We start from the raw sequence: 23,222 nt of genomic DNA, 5'->3' as shown, positions 1-23,222 counted from the left end.
AAGGGGTCGGGGCGGCAGATTGCCCCCTCAGTGCCCCGCAGGATGGAGTCTCCCACAACAAACACCTTTCGCTTTGTCTTGGGGAGAGCGGGGCCAGTAGCTGCGGTCCCCATCCCTCCCGCTCCACCCCCCACATAGTTATGCAATAACTATGAGTCAGAAAACTGAATGTTAGAAAACAACACTGTGTATTGTATACTGTTTCAGTACCTGCCAAGAACCATGCTTCAGATGTAATAGTATTCTCATTGCTGAAACAGAACAAACCTTTGGCAATGTGGCCTGAACAGGCTGAGTTAATTCATTGAAAAGAAAGGGTTTGTTGCCTGACGACCAGGCACATCGAAAACATTGGTTTAATTTTTTAAGGAACTCTACAGAGCAGTATGGCAAAGCATTCCCAGGCAGGGAGGCTGTTGTTGGAATTGTAAAGATAATGTTCAGTTTCTTGACCTGAAAGTACTGTGCGCTGTTCTGTTTTGGCTTTATGTATCCCAGACTGGATGGGCTGTGTCACTTGCCATCCTTAAATACTAGCAACTACATGCTAAATAATCTGCCTTTAGATAAAACATATATGTTAATGCATAACTGACATGATTCTGCTTCCTAACATAAAAAAGACCTGCTCTTAACATAAAGCTCTCTGGGTTATACCTTGAATGCTAATAAGGAGTCGATCTCCTTTTTTGGCATGAAATTCATCTTTTATGACATTTCTTCAAGGCAATGTATTATATTTATGGATAGAATGTGACAGCATTGTCTGAGTTGCTGCAGAAATGCCCAAGAAGCAGGACAGGACTCCTACAGTGCAGAATAGGAGGCCTGCTTCCTTATCAGACAGCCGGATGCTGTGGGAGGCCCTTTGTAGTCTGTGGAATGTCCATTCTGCCTTTCACTAGTCAACAAAATGACGGGTATTGGAGTTAGCATACCTCAGCTGCCAAGCTTCATTTATTTCAACAGATGAGTACTTGCTATTTGCAATAATCATCATCTTTATCATTTGTGTGCCCTTTTGCAACTGGAATGGCCCAAAGCAGTGTGCAACATAACTCTTTAAAGGAAGAGTGATTTATATTAAGGAATTGGACTAGCATTTAAGATATCTGGTTTGGTTTCCAGCTTTGCCACAGAGGTCCAATGTAACCTTGGTTAAATCTGTGCCTTAGTTCCCCATCTGTAAAATGGGAATAATGCTTCCTTTTTTCTCTCTCTGTCTTGGCTGTCTAGTTTTGTAAGCTTTCAGGGGCAGGATCTCTCTCTCTCTCTCTCTCTCTCTCTCTCTTCCCACCCTCTCCCTCTCAGGGAACTAGGGTTCAACTTCAACATGAATAGTACAATAGAATATACATTTTCTCATTTGGCCTTGTTCAAAATCATCCTTTATATTTCATAATCTATACCCTTACATGCAACTTCATATCCCGAGGTAAGTTTCAGTATAGAATTGGGCTAGAGACAGACATTCAAATAGCCTGAGCCTGAATTGATTCTCTTTGCAGGTTAGTCTAACCTGACTAGGTGAAATCAGTTTTGTAACCAGACAGATACCCCAGAAATGTAGGTACATGCCTGCAGTGGCTCAGACTAGAAGCCAGGGGATGCTAGAGCAGTCCTCACTTGCCTTGTACAGGGCTGAGCTGGGGCAGGACATTGTGATTAGGGAGGGTCCCCCCCACTTATCAGCTGTATTATCAGCATTTAACATGGCACAGAAAACAAAGCCTTGTTTATTACAAGCTCTTCTTAAACAGTTTTTTCCTAGGAAAAATGCATACCAGTCTCTGGCTTCTTTACTATTCATTCCATCCAGAAAGAGCACACACCAACTGCAGATGCTTCCTCAGCCTGACAAAGGGTTTTTAAATGCAAAAGCTAGCTATGAAAAAATGTTGCAGCTATTTAGTTGGTCTAATAAAAGATACCATATTTACCCAAAGAACCTTGTCTGCCTTTTCTAAAGGAAGGAATGCAGGGACATTACCAGCTGAGCTGTTGATTTACCTCCAAAAAGCCCTAAGCCAGTGGTCTACAACCTTTTTTATGGTGAAGATGACTTTTTGAAAGTAAAGGGCTACCCCACCAAACCCACTCCCTGCCCTGACTGGACCATGGAGTGTTTCAGACCTGGCCAGGCGAGGCCAGGGCCCAATCCCACTTCTGTGCCGTGGCTACGCTCAGCTGTGCCCACCTGGTGGCCAGATGAACGTGACATCAGTCCCCAGCCCACCCAGGTCTGGAAGTCTCCACAGTCCAGGGGGCGGGGGAGGCCTCTTGCTGTTGGGTGCACCTTGACAGAGGCCCTGGGGGCATGTGTCCCCTCCGCATGTGCTCCAGAAGCGTCGGAGCCCATGCCCCCCCCACACCTGTATGCCAGGAGGACGCTCCTGCTGTTGCTGCAGGGTGCCTGCTGTGCCTGGACCACAGGTTGGGGGGCATGGGCCCCTGAGACCTCCACCGGGCTGCACCCAGTGGCAGGAACCGCCCCATGCACCCCTGGAATGCAGAGTCCCAGACTTTGCTGGGTCGGGGCCCAACACAACATTTGTCTGGCTGCCAGGCTGGCGCAGCTCAGCGAAACCACAGCACAGAAGTGGGATCGGGCCCTGGTCCAGCCAGGTCTGGGAAGATCAGGTCATCCAGGGGTGCATGGGGGGCACTCCCAGCAGAGGCCTCAGGGGCCTGTGCCCCCCGCCACCTGTGCTCAGGATGAGGAGGCCACTACTGCAGGCTGCGCGCTGTGCCTGGAGCTCGGGTGGGGGAGGGGAATGAACCCCCGGGACCTCCACTGCGCTGCGCCCAGTGGCGGGATCCTCCCTTCCCCCCACACGTCCGTGGATGACCAGATGTTCCCAGACCCAGCTTGACCGAGTCCATCCCCACATGAGTCCCCGCTGTTTAGCTGAGCTGCACCCATACATGGCCAGCTTTCAGTGGGGCTCAAGGTGCAGTGGCAGCAGCCTCTTCCATCTCTGCCCCCACAGAGATGGGGGGAGCCCCCCCACCACAGAGGAGCCCCCAGACCTCCAATCCTCCCACCACTCGGCTGGACTGGGGCCCCCATCAATCAGGATCAACAGGTTGGTGGCCACTGACCTAAGCGAACACTGTCCTATCTGCCTTACACAGCATTAGTTAGCATACCACATGCTGGCTAGAGTCAGTGATGTGGGAAAGAAGAGGATCTCTGCTTAAGCAGTGATTGGTGAGAGGGAGGGGAAGGGGGGCACGAGGAAGCCAACAGACCCTGCTGTGCCTGCAGGTCTCTACTGGAGCTCCAGCCAGGTAGCAGAGGGGAGGGGCCAGACCTGCTGTGGAGCAGAGAGCCCCACCCATCTCCAAGAGCATGTTGGGATGCTGGGGGTGTCTGGTTTAGCTTAAACCAGTTAAGGGTCTGGGACAGACATTGCATAAACCAGTTTGTCCTAAATCAGTTAAGTCGGACTACGTTCAACCAGGTTTATCTCAAACCGGTTTCAGCTATTTTCAAACTGGTTTATATGCATTGAACATATGTTCTGTTACAGGTTTAAATCAGTTTCTGATCACTTAAACTGGTGTATGTGTAATGTGTGTCCCTAGCCTTGGTGAAGCCTCTAGAAAGGTCTTGATGAGGTATGGAAAGCCTACTTTAGCTACAGCACACCATAATAGTTAATTCAAAAGGTTATGGTAGAAGAAAGAGAGCAAATATATTTTTTGTGGAAATAAAATAAGACATTTAGGTGGGCAGAGTTACCCAGACTAGTGAGTACTCACATTTCTATAGGTTGGGGGGGTAGCGGGGGATGTGAAGTGCCATGAAGTTTTTAATGACTACAAGTGATGCAAACCTCAGATCTGAATCATCCAAAGAAGAATACCTCAAGCAGCATTGTACGCTCTAACATTACGATGCATTGATAATTCAGCGCTGGCTCAGGAGTAGACTTGGTAGGAATTTTCCAGCTGAACAGTTTTCTGTTGGAACATGCTGACTCATCAAACTGGAATATTCTACAAAAACATATCTATGTGATGAATTTCTGATAATGCACAAGCAAGTTTATGTCAGAAATACGCCTGGCAGGCTGGAAAAGAACTCAGTTTGCAGGGTCCATAGCAACAGCACCCCCATGGAGGCTACAGGCTGGTTAAGGATCCCAAGCCTTCCAAGGAGCTAGTACTCTGAAGCTGCCCAGCCATGCAGACTGTGATTTCCACCAACTGTACTCAGGGCAAAGCTGAAGGACTCCCATCCTGGCCCTTTTGGGGGTGAGATGCTCACAGCTCCTATTTGGCCATGTACAACAGTAAGAGGAATTAATTTTCCTCAGCCCCACTTAGTCCTCTGCTCAAATTGTGAAACCAAGGGGATAGAGAAAGAGAGAGAGAGTTGAGCACTCTGCACACCTGCACACACATTCAGCTGGCTGGATCTCACAATAGAGAGCCAACTGCTATACAAAAGGGGATGGATAGGTTACTTACTTCCCAGAACAAGCCTGGAGCAGGGTTGAGTTCTGCCTGTGAGTCATAATTTGTTTTCTCTCCTGTTCCTTGGACAGAACAGCTACACACATGGGCAGATCTAGAATTTTGAAAAGGGAGTACGGGTGGTGATATATATCATTATATATAATACAACACATTTTTTCTCCAGTTAAAAATAAACTAGAAGCTTTACAAATGCTCTAAGGCTGTGTTATTCAGTTTAACATTGAATCAAAAACAAGTATAGTTTCACTGGAATGAATTTAAAGGAGCTTCATTACCAAAAGCAGCTAGCAGACAGCAGAATTGCAGGACAAAGGATAGCTTGACTGGTGGAACATCAAAATCATTAAAAATAAGACAGAGTCTAAATAGGACAGTTGTGGGGCAGTGAGTTTAAGTTAACATACTGTGACAAAACACAATTTCAAATCAGCTGAAGTGTCTTTCATCTCAGAAACTCCATGCTTATCATTTGTATGGGATTTTTTTTAGTTCTTATGTGCCCCTGAAACTATTTTTGCTATGCACAAATATAACTGTTACACATACTTCTGTCACTATAATAATCAAGTGATGAAAGGGTGACCTGTTTCTGAGTCTAGATAAAACTGAATTGCAAAGCAATGGTAGTCCCTGGGAATAATATTGATTTTAATTCTACTTTGTATCATATCATGAGCGCAAATAATTTTATAAATATGAATACTAAGAACAAATATGACATCAAGTAAAATGAAAGTTATAATATAATATCCAAGTGAATGCTACCACAGGCAAAAATACAACAAAAAATCCCTCAAGAAAACATTGCTGATAAGACATCACGTCCATTTAATTATATGTGAACTCGAGGAGGCTTTTGAACCCATAACCCATCAGCTACCTGTCATTAACAGAATTCTAAACCACCATAATTTGCAGCCTGCTGGCTCTAAATGTTTGGCCATGTTTATTTTGAATGACTGATTTTAAAGGAGTTTTTTTTGTTTCTCTGTTTGAGACAAGCTCTGATATCAGGATGTACTGAACGTTATTTTCAAACAAGGAACATGAAACATGGTATGGCATACAGTCTCTAGCCAAAAGAGCTGCCTGGGGCCTCAGTAATGAGGCTTAGATTTATGACTTCAGCATTCTCTAATTCAGACCACATTCAATAATAGGAATGAATATTTCTTGAAGTTTTTTCATTTATTAAGTTTATATTCCTCCCTTCCCCTCAAAAAGGCGTATAAAAGCTGATAAAATAGGAAATTTTATACATGTATATAAAGCCTGCACGAAGCAGCTAGTATTTGCTTTGGATTCAGCCAATTCAGGGGACAGTGATTCGATCTGGTGATTCAAATCACTGTCCCAAATCAATTTGGCCGAATCTGATTTGGAGATTTGGCTGCTGCCAAATCAGCTGAATCTCCAAATCAGACAGGCCCCATCCCCTGCCCACTCTTCCAGCCCCATCAATGCCTGCCCCGCCTGCCCCAGCTCCCTGGACTTTGAAAAAAAAAAGCCCCCACTCACCAGGAGCTGCCAGTCAAGCAGGGCATCTCTGCTGCCCTCCACTGCCCCAAGCTGCATGGGGGGCATTCTGTCATGAGCCCCCAGAAGCCCCAAGGCTGCTGCAGCAGCCAGTGAGTCTGAGGTATTTTGGGGTGTTTTTTTTTTAAAGGGTCGGGAGCTGGGGCAGCCATGGGGTGGCTAGGAGAGCAGGCAGGTGTTGGGGGCTCATGGTAGAGCCTCCTATGCAGCATGGAGAAATGGGGGCAGCAGGGATCGGGTGGGGCCTGGCAGGGATCCCCCCCCATGGTCCCCTCCCCTGCCCCCTACTTACCAGCTCGGAGTCTGGGTCCAGCTCCCTGCTGTAACCAGCAGGGACTGCCCAAATAACACAAGGTCTCTGAATGCTTTCTGAAGCAATTCGGAGAGCTTTGAATCAATTTGAACTTTTTAATTGGTCCCCTGATTCGATTCAGATTTGGAGTTTCGGCCACTGAATCGGACCCAATCTTTTCTGAATCGAATCAGCACCCAAAGCTTCCCACAGCCCTAAGGTGTGTGTGTGTGTGCACGCGTGTGCGTGTGGGTATGTGTGTATACACACACTTGCATAATGAAAATACTCTTCAAATAATACCCGCAACTTAACCTTACTTGCAAAATGTCTGCCCAAAAAGGTCTTCCAAGGCTGGCTAGGGCTCTGGCAGGCCACAAGGGGAAAGGAGTTCCCAAGCAAAGAAGCTACTACAAGAATGAGCACTCATGTTTTTGGCCCAGCAAAATTGGCCCAGAGATGTTACTTGCAGGAGGTTACTCTTAAATGACCTTAGGGATCAAGGTGACATGAGAGAAGGTGGTCCCTTCAGTCTGTAGGGCCCAGATCATTTAGGGCTCTCTAAATCAAAACCAGCACCTTGTATTGCACCTGGAAAGCTATTTGTCACCAGTACAGACTCTGGAGCACTGGAGACCACTCCCATTAGAAAGTGGACCACCATGTTCTGCACCAGCTGCAGTTTCTGGATGGTCATCAAGGGCAGCCCCACATAGCACACATTAGAATAGTCTAGCCTCAAGGCAACAAAAGCATAGATGAAGTTGTAGGTTTTATATGCAATTGGGTCCCATAAAATTGAGACTCTAAAATGAATGACATTTAACTGGGCAAACATAAAATTGTTCTGTGGCAAACTTTGGAAATGGAAAGCAGAAACAGTCCACACGGTATATGTGAACTCTAAGAAAATATCAGTTGAACTTTTGGGTGAAGATTTCTTCAGATCTTATTTTATCCATGCAAGTTCACCTCTCCTCCTGCTACCTATGTTATTGTCAAGGAGTGCTCAGAGGTTTTAAAATGGCAGCTTGAGTTAGTAGAGGCTTGTGTTATTTGATCATTTTTAGACGATCTTGTGACTACAGCAAAGAGACCAGCGACTTCAGTATCTTTCCTAAAACTTAGCTGAGGTGGAAGAAAAGCAATCTATAACACATGTTTTCTTACCAATGTCTTTCTTTCTGCACAGAAACATGAGTTCTGCTGGCCCAGAAGGAAGGAAAAAAATGAGAGAATGTGATGGTTTGATTGATTCTCTTGTTTATTACATCCAAGGAACTATTGCAGACCATCAGCCTGATAACAAGGTGATTCTTCAGAAAGAAAGCATGTTGGGAGGGGGGAAAGAGGGAGGCAGGAGTGGAAGCCCAAGACATTCTTAAACACAGATATTCAGGAATGACTGACAAAAAAACCATAAACCTATATTTGGCAAAGTCTTCTCAATGGCTGTTATAACTGGAATATTCAGTACCACGAATGTCAGGGAAAATAACTTTTATACCAGCAGCTCTCACTACATTCGGTACTGAGACATATTACAAGCATTTTATTCCCATACCTTTCAAAAAAAAAGGAACTTGTATTAGGACCACTTGTTCCAGTATCCACCCTTTACAGTTGACCTTAGTAGCCCACAAAATCAGTGGGCCAGTGAGACATTGAAACAAAAAGGATCCTTGTATCATATGAGCACTTTACAGTAACAACTGAAAGGGGCCTAATTAACACACCTCATTTTTAAGGTGGGCTAGGTGATGTCAACAGTTGTTAGTTATTCCACCATTAGATAACAGATCTATATAGACCCTACACCAAAGGGTGCAGAGAGTGAGCAAGGACTTCCATTTTCTGGGTAAAGAGATCATATGTCTTGTGAATCCTGTCCCCTCTACAGTGTAACTTTTCCCATCTTTCCCACACATTTTCAGTAAGCAATCAACCTAAGTTGCACATCCCCTCTGAAAGACTCTGGTATTGTCATTGTCTTTCTGGGATTAGTGGCAATGCCATATAGAACTGCCATCAACCTTATCTTACCTGTTGTCTACTCCTCCCTCCAATGCCAAACTGTGATTAGTAGCTGTAGCCTTCCATGCAATTTCTGATCACTTGGTCCTTTTCAATTAAACCCTAGCTTCCCTGACATCTGAACTAAGCCCATTAGATGTAGTTTAATGTCATAAATGAGGGGTATTTTGCAGCCATGTTAAGAAAAGATGTAAAAAAGGTGCGTGCATGTGTATGTTAACAGCCACCCACTGCTGACAGCATTTCATCAGTCTGATATAAATAAGGTTTGGCCACAACCTTTCCTCAATACTGTTCACACGTTGGGGTGTAATCTCATTCCCTGTGGGCATGTCTACACATACCTCTTTTAAGCAGAATTAGCCTAAAATGACCATTTCTAAGGTGCATTAAGGGCATATGCCCACACATGCATGCCCTTAATATGCCTTAAAAATGGCAAATTTAAGCTAATCCCACGTAAATTTGGCACTTGCATAAAGCAAGTATCAAATTCAGGCACAATTAGTTAAATCACATTAGCTCATGTGTAGAGGCTTAATGCACATTAACACATCTGTATGTGGGCTAATGTGATTTAGCTAATCACACCTAAAAGTTAATGTGCCTTAAGGCTCATTAGCACATCCGTGTATAGACATGTGCCTAAATCACGTTAATGCTACTTTAGCAAAGGTGCATTAAGTTTAAGCACACATAAATACTCATGTAGACACTCCCTGAGTGAAGGAGGAGTAGCACAGCACTTTTCTCAGGAGAAGCCTATGGCTGCTGCAAAGCTGCTCCCCAGTGAGCACTAGTGCATCAGGCAGAGGGGAGGAAGAGATTGGGCTGGTTTCCCTTCAATCTAGGGTTGTCACCCAGCATCCAATGCTACATACAGTCAGTGGCATTTGATAGCGCTCATACCATCTCCAAGATGAACACCTCTGAGTTTCTGAGACACCACAGGGCTTGACAGGCCTGATAAAAAAATCTCTCACCAACCAGAAATGAGGTGTGGCCCACAATCTAGTTTTTTCTTAGGCCACCATGTCTGGGCATATAAGATTCTAAATCAGATGCTTGTCCCATGTCCATACTTGTCTCTTGCATATGTACTTAAAACCTTAATGACATTTACTGTTTGATTATAACAGGCCACAGAGAATGGTGTGTGCATTCTACACAACCTTTCCTACCAGCTGGAGTCAGAGCTTCCCAGCAGTTACTCTCAGCACATCTACATGCACAGAAGAAGTATCCCCATTTATGAGAAAAAACTTGGTTGCTTTGGAATACGCAGCAGAAAAGTGAAAGAGGTAAAGTATGGATCAGTTTTACTTTGAATTGCCATTCGATATTTTTAGTGGCTGAATAGTATTCGCATGGCAGGTGTGACAGGCCTGGGGTACTTCTTTTTTAATAACTTGACTGGTAGTGTGACCCTGCCAAACTTATTTCAAAATAAATATTATTTGGCAATATATATGTATTTGTGAACCACTTACGCTAGTGTTGTAATGTCTGATATCCTATTGATGAAAGTCTAAAGTCTACAAGGAACCCTTTTTTTAAGAATTACTTCATTCAGTTATTATTTTTTTTAAAGATACGCAAGCATTGGTTTTGTTGCTATAGGGATACTGCTAGTCTATTTTTCAGGAGCATGGAGCACATTCCTGAAAAGATGGCAGGATTGCATTACATCTGTACATGATGCTTTGGATACTAGTGGCCAGATCCTTGGTTTCGGTGTCTGGCAAAATTCACAAGAGAGCACTACAAAGGTGGCATACCTCAGGGCTGCTTTTTGTTGTTGCTGAAGGCACTTCAAACCATGCTTCAGTTCCTTCAGCCCTAACCCTGATCCCAGTAACTAAAACATGGGCAAGATTAAGTTTCTTTATGTCCAAATGGAATCTTCCCTTTAGTCCCTTTCCATTGGCTACAAGCCCAGTTTGTGAGGCTAAAGACAGCCTTATATTATTAAATAATCAAATTTTGTAAAACATGGGTTGGGTTCACAAAATGTGCCAGGAGACAGTGTAGCTAATTTTCAGAGTACCAGCTCCCAGGCATGTTGTTACAGTCTGATAAATTTGCAAATCCATTGATTTCTGCAGAGCTAGTATTGATTTACGAGTGGATGCAAAATCAGTCCCACTGGAGTATTGATTTTTGCTTTGTACAATTGTGAGACTGTATAAATAATGCATATTATTGACATAGAATAAGGCGCCCCACTCCAAGATCCTTTTGGTACTATCTGATTCACTGAAAATATTCCAACCAAGTGTAAAGCTGCAATGATATAAAAAATATCATTGATTTGCATGGGTTGCGATGCAAATTTTGTGTATTTTATGATGCTCTGATATTCTACTTCTTGGGTATCTTTAGTAAAGATGATTTCAAAGACATAAAAAATATACAAAAGTTAAAAGTTGTCATTTGTCTTCCACTGATTTTGAGGCAGGCAACAAAAATCATAAATGCATTTTTATTTATGCTTCACAGTTCATTTGTAAGTTGGAATGGCTGGAAATTCTCCGATGAAAGGTTTTTCCATTGAAGAGTGTTGATCTATTAACATCAAAATGTTTTGCAGAGGCAGTTGTTTGATTTTGGCAAAGTTGCAAGAGGGAGCTTTCTTCTCAAACCTGTCTGCTGCCTCAATGTTTTGGCTTTTTCTGGGCCACAGGCTTCCAGGCTCTGGCTCTTTAGGTTGGAGATCTCATAGTATTCATCCAACCCTGTGTCTTTTATTACCAATAATGGCATTAAAATAATAGACAATAAAATCACCCTGGGTTTGTGTCCAGAACGTCAAGACTGGCACACCTAGAAATATATTACTCTTTTTTTTCCTCCTTTTTTAGGGGGGAGGGGGGCTGGTCTTTGTTTTCTGATTTTTTCAGTGTGATCATTAGAAATAGCTATGCACACAGGGCCTGTGCTGTACATATTTGCTGTACCACAGTACATGTGTCCAGCTACATAAATTTGACCCAGATAACTGGAGATAATAATGATGATGAAAATACAGAGGTAATCCTTTTTTCCTGGAAAAGGATTATCAGCTTTTTTTTTTCATCCATTTGGGATTTCTTTTAAGTTCTTCCACCACTAAAATAGAAAATGGCAATAAGGAGATCCAAGTTTACCTTACTGTTGTACACAGTTCTCATGAATAGATCTGTCTCTCGTCAGCTGTGTCAAGTAGCCTATTCCCACTGACTGCTTTATAAAAAGTTGCAGTAATGGCAGGTTTAGACTGCATTTGATGTTACCACTGCTAAAGGTCTGATCTGTTTAACTGTACAGAAGCAACAGGACACCCCGCTGCCTGAGGAAAAGAGCAATCCCAAAGGTGTAGAATCACTTTGGCACTCCACACTGATTAGGACATATCTCTCCTTAATAGCCAAAAGTACAAGAAACTACACCCAGGAAGCATCCCTGGGAGCTCTCCAGAATCTCACCGCTGGTACTGGACCAGTAAGTTGTGTGTTTTCTTTTTTCTTTCAATTTAGGAGCATAGCAATTAGGGCTGCAGCGTGCTCTGCTTACAGCTCAGAGCTCTGACTCCCAGGGGGAAAGTTGCAAATTCAAAGAAAAGATAGATAAAAAAGACACTTAAGAATATTGAGGCAGGGAAAGCCAAGGCTCAACATTGTGGCTACTTTTTGTTTGACAGATAAAGAGTCTGTTGCCTCTCTGTGTAAGTGTTTCCTTTTGTGGCTAATCACAGGAGACAGACAAGAATGGAGCAGTGTGTATAATAAATATGTAAAGACATTTATATTCCTGTAAACGTGTGATTGGTTTTGTATGAAATCCCACAGTCCCTCCCAGAATAGAAAACAACGTCTGGCACACTGGCAGACAAGTTATTTTTAAAGGTGTTTCTCTTGTCATCAGCCTTTTCTGGTGCATACCAAAGACTGGCCAGGTGACCCAGAATCAAGTGCCACTAAAAAGGCTTTTGATCACCCATCTTTTAAATAGCAGATTGCATGTAGCTCAGAATCTGGACTAATAAGTTGCACACAACCTCCAGAAACCTGAAATTGCACTACCTCAGTTGTACATATACATGAGACGACACATTTTCTGCAGTTCTGTGAGTTAATTACTCAGTAAAGTTGTATGCCGTTTGACAGATGCCTTTTGCAGTATCCCAGACCATTGTCCGGAAGGCAAACGGCCTTCCAAGTATTCGAAGTATGCTACATGTGACCTACCCAGTTGTAAAGAAGACGGCAGTCTCATTGCTTAGGAACTTATCTCGTAACTCTTCTCTGCAGAATGAGATAGGTAAGCAAAGGGCTGACATTTCCTCCCAGACTTTCTGTTCTCTTTACTTCCAGTTCTCCTGCTTTGACTTATTAATAGTTGCCAGCCCTTGTTCAAATGCCTTTTCTATTGCCTAAAATGTGAGTTTTGTCCAAATTGAGAACCTCAGCTCAAATTCTATCATGTATTCCTCATCAAATACTCCCGCCTGTATTATTTTCTGATAATATTAAGGGAAAACTTGAATCCATTTAGTTTTTTAAGAGGGAGGATTTTCCTATGCTTCAAATAATGAATAAGGTACAGTAAGAAGAAATCTGAGTTCCATAAAGACTAAGGCTTCCTATGTAATCTTCTTGCAATTCACGTAGCCTTTCTCCGAGTCAGCGTTTTATCTGTAAAATAGAAAACAGTGCTACATTAGCTCAGAAGTGTTGGGAAGCCTAAAACACACAAGCTTGTGAAGTGTTTTGGAACATAAAATGGATGCATTATAGAAAGACAAATTGTTATTTTTGGAAGAGGTGTGTTTCTTAACTTTTTTCTCTAGTTTTTCTTCAAAAGCCATTTGTATCATGGAACATTTTTATATAACATAATATTTGTATTACAAAGCGTATTCACTTCATGTGTTAATTTTCTGAGGAAAAATTCAATTGAAGGAACTGCAGGCAGGTTACCATTTACTGTTGACTGCAGCAACCTTCTGAGACTGCTGAGGGGAGGGACTTCTTTCTGTATCATAGGCGTCTATAGTACTTACAACAAGAGAATGTATTAAACTATACACCTGGCTAGAGGATCATACCGCCTATGAAGGTATGTTTGGCACATCAATCCAGCAGAACTCCAAGCCCCCTGAGAATCATAGAAGATACTGCACTAGTGCACTCACTCAACTCAGAAAGCTTCTTATCCATTTTTACCCATCTTGCCTACTCAACCCAGCATAAAATTTACCCTGATCAGTTCTTTAGTAGAGATCCATTCTTCAACTTGCTGCTCAGCTCCCAAAATGTGCTGAATCCCCTACACTCCCACCAATTTTGTGTCCAATTCAGGAAGGCACTGCTTTGCTAACAAGCTGCTTGCTTTTAAACAATGGGACTTAAGCATGTTTAAAGTTGAGCTCCTGTTTCAGTGTTTTTCTGAACAGAGATTGGCCTAAGCAAGTTCTGGATTCAGGGCCTTGAGCAAAAATACAGGAAATTCAGCATCACACATGATATGACTAATACATACCTCAGACCACATACAAGTGCTACACTAACCTTGATGCTGTGTGCACACTGGCTTAATTAGTGCAAAATATTTTTAGAGCCATTTCTTCATTAAATTCAGTTCAGTCATGCACCCTCATCCTTGATTTATTGGAGGGAAACATTAATTTATGCTAGTCTGATTGACACCAGAAAGCTACAAAATATATCCTAGCTAAGAAATATAAGCCATGTGATCTTTATAGCTAGACATCATTATACCTATAATTACATATAAAATACAATTATACACTTCAGTATGAAATTACATTTCACTTGTTAGCACACCCCCAGCACCACAGGTAGTGGAAGCATGAAGTGTTGTGTGTATAATGTAGAATATACAGGATATATTTAATTGGATTCCATGTTTCGTTTTCATCTTGTAGCTAGAGAAGTTTTACCTGATTTGGTCTCCATACTTCCTGACTCTGTCCCAAATCCTGATGAGGTTGTCAGTGATACCACTGCTTCTATCTGCTACACCTTGTACAATTTGACCCAAAACAATTCCCAAAATGCACGGCTTCTCCTAAATAGTGATGGCCTTCCAAAGATTATGAACATCAGCATAAGTGACAGGTGAGTCATTATAACATAACATTATAACATTATATAACTCCCCATGACAAAAGAGCAGCAACATCCACTGGAAAGAATATATCTTAATACACAGTTTAAATAATCAAAATGTTAATTCAGTTGAACATAGTGGGCACATGTACATGTGCCACTATATGGTTACTGCACCGTCCATTTAGTACTTCCTTTTGGAAGCAGTAACAGCCAGTACTGCACTGTGCATGCCACACAGTTATTTTTAGGCACTTCTTCACCATAGTGATGCACTATAATGTGTACTGTGGCGATGTAGCTGTGGCATCATGGGTTTTGCCTGCAGATGCTACGTCGCTATAGTGCATTGCTACAGCGATGTAGCATCACAGGTAGACATGCCCACTGGGTTATATAGTGAAATCCTTTTGAATAATTACTCCATCCAAGAGTAAACTTGCTTGCCCCTGTCTTCTTAAATAGTCCTTCAGAAAGTGAAATTATCTGTTGAAGGACTAGCCCTCTTATAGTTGTTCTTTGTGACCATTCTTTTCTCATAAAAGAGTAGAGACGTTTTAAGGGTGAATTTGCCCGACAAGTACATAAAATAAAATACATAAAATAATGAAAGTTTACTCTCACCAGCACTTGGGGCCTTTCAGGGAGCTCCTTGCTGGGGAGCACTGTTAAACGGTATAAATACCCTTAAATAGGAGGCTCCAGGCCCCTTTGTTTCCCTATGATTGCAGAGCACATCACCACTGATAGCTCACAAGGAGGTGTACTCTTTACACTGGTCACATCTACACAAGGCACTGACTGTGCAGTGATTACTTCACAGTCATGTACTACTGGTATACACAAGTATTAAATGACTGCAGTAACTGGAGTTACTGCACAGTAGCATCACCAAGCAGCATTTAGGTGATGCTGACTGCACAGTAGCTCATTACTGCTGTGCAGTAGCATCACGTCATGCTTCACACCACATGATGCTATTGCACAGTAGTAATGAGCTACTTCGCAGTCAGCATCTCATGTAAACACTGCCACTATGTTCACTGAGAAAGATGGCATGAGGTCTGTTAAGAAAGCTGAGAGAAAGAACTCAGCTCTTAGGTTCAAAATGAAGGAGCAACTGTTTTTAAGTGATTGTGTTGTAAAGTGTTTGTTCTATTTAAGTCCACGTGCATTGTTCATGACCTGCAATGTTAGCTGTATTTTATGGGGGTTTTGTTTTACAAATGGCAGTGCTACATTCAACAAAACTGGCAGAGCTGCCTCAGTCCTCCTGTACTCCTTGTGGTTGCACACTGATCTCCACAGTGCCTACAAAAAGGTAAGGTCTGAGTTAGTACAACTATGTTCAACTGGACTTTTCAAACTCCAAAGCAGTTTCTTTCTGCAGTTTCACTCGTGATTTGCTGTAACAGAGTATCAAGTAGGTCTGCACTATTGGTAAGTGTACCATTCTGTTACTACCATAAAGAAGAGTGGGGGTTTAGTCTTAATTTGGTATTTCCATGTGTACATGCTGAATCATTCCAGTTAATAAATGCTCAGCTCCCACTGGGTATCTATTTGGAGCTTTCTGTGTGCTGCCAAAGTTGATGTAGATAATACTCCCTTCTGCCACAGTAGCAATGATGTTGACCAACACCTGAGCAGATATCTATTTAGCATGGACAGACCTAATTTGATATGAAGGGAGTATGACACCAACAAAAGCAAAGATAGGCCAGCAGGGAACCTACACCTTCTAAAAAGCAGTCAGGGTTGGGTTTGGGGGGGATAGGTTTGATTTGGTTGGTTTGATTCGGTTTGGTTGGTTTTTGGGGGTGGGGGTTGGCTTGGTTTTGGTTTGGTTTGGTTTTTACTTGTTTGCGTTAATCAAAGGTCTTAATTATATTCAAACAAAGGGGCAGGGCCGAAGAAAAGGTGTTGGCCAAGTGGAACTGCATACTCAAAATTAGACAAGAATCAGCCATAACTGAATTGGCCAATGAACTAGCTCACTTCTTTCGCCATTTGTTTTTTGTTTTTTTTCACACTGGGGGTCATTTAAACTTGTTTCATCATTTAGGGGGCTCTTCCCTGGAAATTTAATTTCCCTGTTCTTTTTTTATTTATTGTTTAGCCTCTGAAAATCCCCCATAAATTTAAAATAAAGCCATCTTTCCAGGGGTTTTCTTTTGTTTGTTTCCTATTTTAATCCTTGATGCAAGGACAGTGTTTGCAAGATCTGTACTTTTTGGTTAGACACAATTATTAAGATCTAGTTTTCAGAAAGTTCTGAGCCCTCTGAAAAACAGATCCACTTGAAGTGATTTATTAGAAAATGAAAAAGTAAAGAACCTAACCATGACTAATCACTTTCAAAAAGTAAATCTGGCAAACAAGCCAAAGGAATAACTTAAGTAAATGAAGCCAATGAAATCCTGGAGCAGTCTTTTACAGAAAGTTTCAGATGCTTTGTATGTGCTTAGAAATTGCTCATTGTCCTATAGTGCCTTCATTTACAGACTTGTCATTTATTATAATTAGTTCTTTTGTTTGTTTCATTCCAAAGGCTGAATTCAAGAAGACAGATTTCATCAATAACCGGACAACCAAAGCCTACAATTCACTAAAAGGCTGAAGTTGGCTACATTGATACTAGAGAGATGAGAATATGTATGGATTTGTATAGTTGTCTTTCAGTGTCAGTTCTACCACTATGAACTGTGAAATGTCTCAGAAAAGACTGACTTTTGTATGTGACCTGAATGAGCAGAGGAAAGCGGTCCTTGCCTTTATCCTATTCATATTGTTCTCAATTTTACTTAACAATATGAACAGCCAAAGATGATAGTCTTTAGGATTCCTGATGCAACCTTTCAGGCAAGCTCACTAATAGTCAATGCTTCATACACTGCTGCATCTAATCTAACAGCAGTTTATACAGAGAGGTTGGGAATTCTAACTAGCAAAATATTCTTTATAGGCAACATTTTAAATGAGGAATCCTCCAGGGGTGACTTTAAATTGCACTGCTCAGGAAATAGTATTTTTTTTATTTACAATAATAATTACTCTTTGAGCATGTGCAGTGCTAAAACTGTACCTCCAGGCTGTGCAGTTGAACAGAACAAACAGAAGATTTTTTTTTTTACTACATGCATTTTATAAAACACTGAAAAAGTTAGTTATTTGGAGGGGGTCTGTATTTTCTGTATTAATGTATTCACTGACTCCCAGGGCTTCTTTGCTTTGAGAGCGCAGTAGTGGCAGCAGCACTGACAGATTGTAAAGTCCCCACTGTTTTATGAGAACTGACAGCCTGGTCATCCTATTCTCCTCTGCACCTTCCTCTCACTACTGCAAGGCTTGGTGACTGTCCCAGCAAGAGTTTTAAATAGTATAAAAACATGTCAGGTACATTGGGTTGAGCTCTGATCTGTCAGTCAGTGCTAACTTAGCAAAATTGCAGCTGGTAATTCATGGCTAATTTTAAGAAATGTTCCATTTAAAAAAGCATTCTGTTGATGGCTGTATATTGGAAAGGGTGCAGAGATTGATCCCTTTTCTTTCTTACTAAATATGAAAGCATGAGATTAGCATCATTCTTGCTTAGGACCTCATCTGAACCTTACTCGTATTCTCTCAGCTGGAATCATAATCCTCCCCACAGTTATGCACTGTAATGTGCTGATTGAAGGAGTTTTACTTTAGATGTGGGAACAGGGAACAGGAGGAGATAGGCTTCAAAGTAACACATGACTCTGTTTTCATTCTTTGTTCCTGGGGGAGGGAAGGAAGAGAAGCCAAAATGCTGAAAACATATGATGGCCTCTTTTAGCAGGAATTAATGGGTTTTTCTTAGTATTCTTTGAGCCAGCAACTGTTCTTCAAATGCAAAATAAAAAACATAAACAAAAACACAACAAAAAACCCCTCTCTAAGCCAGTTTATTAATTGACATAAATATATAAACTGGTGTCACTGTGCTAAAGTCAGTGGAGCTGCACTAGTTTTTGGCCACCTGATAATGTGCCTGGAATAGGGAACCCTAGCCCTATTACAGAGTAGAGAGGGCCAGGAGGAAGGGCAGCAAGGCACCCTCAGCCTGTTCACCTAGAGGCAGCCTCCTAAACAACATACTAATGGTAACATCAAGGCATGGCAGGCAGGAGAGAGGAGCCAGCTAAGGGAGATTGGAGTAAACAGGTATGTTCTGCACAGCTGCCAGGGGGCAAAACGACTACCCTGGAAGTGCCCTTAACTGTTTATACACTTCTTTTGCCCAGACAGCAACTTTCTCTGCCCTCCTAGTACTAAATGGTAGTAGAAGATCTGTGCACTGGTCCTCACCCATTAGAGAATTTCTCCACATTTGGGAAATCTTTAGAGTTCAGTCTCTGGCACATGTAAGTCTGCTTAACTACTAGGCCAAATAATTTTATCAGTCCTTACCCGCAGAGTTGTATCTTACTTAAGACTGCAACCAAGCAAAAAACAATGTGGCATCATATCCAGATGTCTCTCTGGATATGAGGCTGTTAAAATTTGCTCTCAGAGAAGTGCACCTCTCATTGAGTTGTGTGGCAATTCATGCTTCCACTGCACAGTTTGTCTCAGGAAGGTTTAACAACTGTACCCTGCCCCAGGTCATTTCCATGTATTAGACAAAGCTTTTGAATTTGCTTTGAAAAACTAATATCAAATGTAACAAGTGGGAGGTTCTAAAGTATTTTGTATGTTTCAGAGGGAAGTTTTCAAGAAGCTCTAGGTCCAAAACAATATGAGAGAAAGATGGGGTTACACGATTTCATGTAAATGAAAATATTTTCATTATTTTGAAAAAAATGGGACTGAAAACAGATATTTAAAATCTAAACTTTCCTCACAATATGTTACTCCAAGCACTGCTGTGTGTCACTAATGATGTGGAACTGAATCTCCTACTCTTATTTCACTGCGCCAAAATGTATGAAATGCAAGCATGAGAATATATAGAGTCCAAAGAGTGAAGGTAAAGAATGAAAACCAACACAAGCTAGGTGCAGAAGAGTGAGGAAGGGGCCTTTCGCAATTGCCCAGCAGTGTAAGAGTACTCTAAAACGTCCAGTGATTTCAAAAAGAATGGAGTTTGATAAATGTTGAATATGTCTGAAGTCTCCAAGATTTAATTAGATTTGAATGTAAAGGGGAGCACAGCATACCACCCCTCAGACCATGCAGGTGGGGGTAAGGCATGGCTGGAGACCCTGGCCCAACATGAAACCCCAGGAGGGCCATGCGGGGGGCAGGAGCTGACCAAGGCATCACGGGAGCCCCAGGGCTATCCTGCCCCACTGCACTGCAGAGAGCGACAGTATGGGGTGCTCAGCTTCAGTGGCGACTGAGAGTGCTGGTGCACCCCTGACAGCCACTGTTCCCCGCTTAGGCAACAGGCAGGGTGTCCCCCTGAGAGTGCCAGCCGGGAAGTGGGGACGCCAGGAGAAGTGATCCCCCTGGTTCCCCTGCGACCGATCGCACCGACTGGCAGGGTGGGATTCTCCTGCAGCTGATTGCACCAATCCTGCACAATCGGCCCCGGGGAGACCCCCCCCCGGTCAATGCAGTTGGCAGTGGGGGACCCCCCCTACCAGTTGCTGACTGACCTCTGGGGGGTGGGGGCAAGTGCCCCCCTGACTCAGGAGGCACCAGTTGCCCATCCACCAAGAGGCTCAGCCCAGGACAGCTACTTTCCTATGCCTGCTCCCTTCTGCCCCACTCAGGGGGACTACCCCTGGCCAAGCCCAGCACCCCACACAGCTGCTCTCCTTGGCTACATCAGGCAGAGGCAGCCCTTGGGGCTGCCCCCTGTGTCCAGGGTAGCCAGGGACAGTGGCTAGTGGACAGGTTCCTCCTCCCCACACCTGTTCTCTACTCTGCCCCCAGGAACCCCATTCACTCAAGGGCTCCATTTGTGCAAAGGGACAGCAGTGGCAAGCAGCCTTCTTTTCTGTGCCTGCTCCCTGCCCAGCTCCCCTAGGAGTTAGGAGAGCTCACTGTGTGGTACAGTAGAAGGGAAGTACAATCACACCATTGAATCCCCTCTGGATCTGCCCCGACTTTGGAGTTAGTCCTACTGGTACAGGATTTATTGCTGGTAACAGCATCCCTTTAACTCCTGATTGTTCAGGAACTGTTTAACAATTATGAGGGGGAAAAATTGGAATAGATGTTATTTCAGTGTTATAAACGGGGTGTGTAGGGAGGAAACCACAAATGTGCCTTAAAGCTGTTCTTCCTCACTGCTGTGAGATCAAAAACATTTCAACAGGACTCCAAAGAAAGCAAAACAATGTTCTTGGGAGACATAATAAAACAATAACTCTAACAAAAAAATCTGCCTCTGGATTGTATTGTATTGTTGTTAATTGACCTACCTAGAAACTATGAACATCTTGCCTTCAAGCCTTATCGCTCCCTTACAGAGGGCAAATACATTTTTAGTTAGGTCTTGCTCTGGAGAAGCAGAATTTGCTGCAAAGCAGTGTGTACAGTTGCAGTTTAGCTATCCAGCTTGCCTAGTTATGCCAAAGGACTCCTGTAGTAATCAGTTTACAGTAGAATGCCAGCTAAAGCCTTCACTGTGTAAGGATAAATGATCTGTCAATGTACTAGGCATGCCTGATGTTTTCACAGTTTGCATTGGTGTTTGGTGACCTATGCATTCTGTGCAGTGTATCATCATGGTATAAGATCAATGGAATTGTCTTCACAACAGTCCTGTGAAATTGGGAAACATTATTATCCCCTCTTTACAAAAGGGGAAACCAAGTCAGAGAGACATTAAACAAAACCCCCAAGGTCACAAAGTCTGTGGCAAAGCTGAGAGTTGAATCCAGATATCATAAGTCCTGGGCTGGCGTCTCACCAGAAAAATCTTCTCCATCTTTAGCAGACATAATTAGTAGTTAATAATACTCTGTGAACTACCATAGAATAAAGAGTTGGATTCATGATCAGAAAATGGCTTGCTCTTTTTCTTGTTTCACCCTTCAAACTTCCTATTTCTGCTGGTTGGTAAGCAAGGGTAGCACTTTCAGGCTCCTTTTCCAGTTAGTACTAAGTGGGTGCATTTACACAAGATGTTTAATGCACAGTAGACTAATTTGCTGCACAGTAAATGTCTTGGTGTCTACACATGTGCCTTTATTAGGCTGGAGTAAACTAACTAAACTGGAGGGATGTGGATAGCCTGGAGAGGGTCTGGAGAAGGGCCACTCATATGGTTAAGGGCTTGCAGGCCAAGCCCTATGAGGAGAGACTAGGGCACCTGGACCTTTTCAGCCTCCGCAAGAGAAGGTTGAGAGGCGACCTTGTGGCTGCCTATAAATTCATCATGGGGGCGCAGAAGGGAATTGGTGAGGCTCCCCTGGGAGTCATGAGAAATAATGGCCGTAAGCTAACAGAAAGTAGATTTAGATTGGACATTAGGAGGAACTTCTTCACAGCTAGTGGCCAAGGTCTGGAATGGGCTCCCAAGGGAGGTGGTGCTTTCCCCTACCCTGGGGGTCTGCAGGAGGAGGTTGGATGGGCATGTGGCTGGGGTCATCTGAACCCAGCACTCTTTCCTGTCTATGCAGGGGGTCAGACTTGATGATCTATTGAGGTCCCTTCCGACCCTAACATCTGTGAATTTACTATGCAGCAGAATAGTATTTGTAAATATTTCTAAATACTTGTAATTACAAGTATTTACAAGTACGATCCTGCTGCAGAGTGAAAAACTGCACAGCAGGGCACATGTAGATGCTGGAGAGACTGGCCAGGGCATGAGGGTGCTTCAGCATGGGGGCTGCCTACTGGCTAACCCCCACACTGAAGCACCTTCATGCCCCAGCCAGACCCTCTGCAGCATGTTGAGCCAGGGGGAGCAGCCCCAGGCTGGCAGACTCACCCCCCAGAACCACCTGCCAGCCAGGGCGGCTCCAACCTGGCTCAACATACTGTGATCCCAGATACACATTCAAAGAGCAATAAATTCTGGAGTTTATTGCTTACCATTAATTACACATGTAGACACACCCAGTTAGATCCAAGATTACTGTGTTAAACTACAGAGTTGTCTACAGATGAAAACAGGTTCTGCACACTTGATCCCACTCACATGCACCAAATATCAAATGATGTCACATAGCTGTTTTCTGCTGCATGCCCATGGTATATCCAGCATCATTCCCTGTTTTGATGTGTTCATGAGAGCAGCATTAGGTCCACCCAACAATGGCAGCTTCCTGACTTTTTTCAATGCATGGTCCATCCAAAGTAGAAGCAACAGGGTGGGTCATGTTTTCAGGATACCTTCTCTAGCACCACCTAACACAATGCAGACAGGTCTTGCATATATGAGAGTTGTTTTTCAGTGTTTTCTTTTAGTTCAGGTAGTGTAAAGTACATATGAGGTGTTCTCCATGTAAGTATGTGTAAGATATGTATTATCTATATATCCCCATTCAAAGCTCATCAGGAAAAAGCATTATCACCAAAGTGAACCATAATACAGCAGACCATGCCATGCAGCATTTGGAACTGTTTAACCTGGTAGTGTGTCCTAGAATCATCTCTTTAAACTGAAAGATGGTTTCTTCTATTTTTACAGTCACTGAGTCTAGAGGTTCATGTATTTATCCCTGGCTATCTGACTAGCCCCAAATACTCAGATTTCATAGAATCATAGAATCGATGCGTCGGAAGAGACCTAGACAGATCATCTAGTCCAACCCCCTGCCATGGGCAGGAAGGAGCACTGG

At 43.0% G+C, this 23,222-nt stretch overlaps 1 protein-coding gene across 2 annotated transcripts in view; it reads left to right on the top strand.

The window, feature by feature from the left end:
* Positions 1–19,552, top strand: part of PKP2 (plakophilin 2) — a 59,454-nt gene extending 39,902 nt beyond the window's left edge. The window contains exons 6-12 of one of the 2 annotated variants that reach the window (XM_019544650.1): positions 7,506–7,623; positions 9,487–9,648; positions 11,654–11,827; positions 12,493–12,646; positions 14,274–14,466; positions 15,703–15,778; positions 17,009–19,552. In XM_019544650.1, the coding sequence (XP_019400195.1) occupies positions 7,506–7,623; positions 9,487–9,648; positions 11,654–11,827; positions 12,493–12,646; positions 14,274–14,466; positions 15,703–15,778; positions 17,009–17,077 (946 nt within the window). In that variant the 3' untranslated portion in view covers positions 17,078–19,552. Of the gene's footprint in view, positions 1–7,505; positions 7,624–9,486; positions 9,649–11,653; positions 11,828–12,492; positions 12,647–14,273; positions 14,467–15,690; positions 15,779–17,008 lie in introns of both variants that reach the window. The other variant, XM_019544649.1, reaches the window with a different exon arrangement.
* Positions 19,553–23,222: the final 3,670 nt, after the last annotated feature.

This window comes from Crocodylus porosus, unplaced genomic scaffold, assembly GCF_001723895.1.
Source record: "Crocodylus porosus isolate Cpor-Errol unplaced genomic scaffold, CroPor_comp1, whole genome shotgun sequence".
Lineage (NCBI taxonomy): Eukaryota > Metazoa > Chordata > Crocodylia > Crocodylidae > Crocodylus > Crocodylus porosus.
Note: the sequence above shows the minus strand (reverse complement) of the source record. Positions and strands in the feature narration are given on the sequence as shown.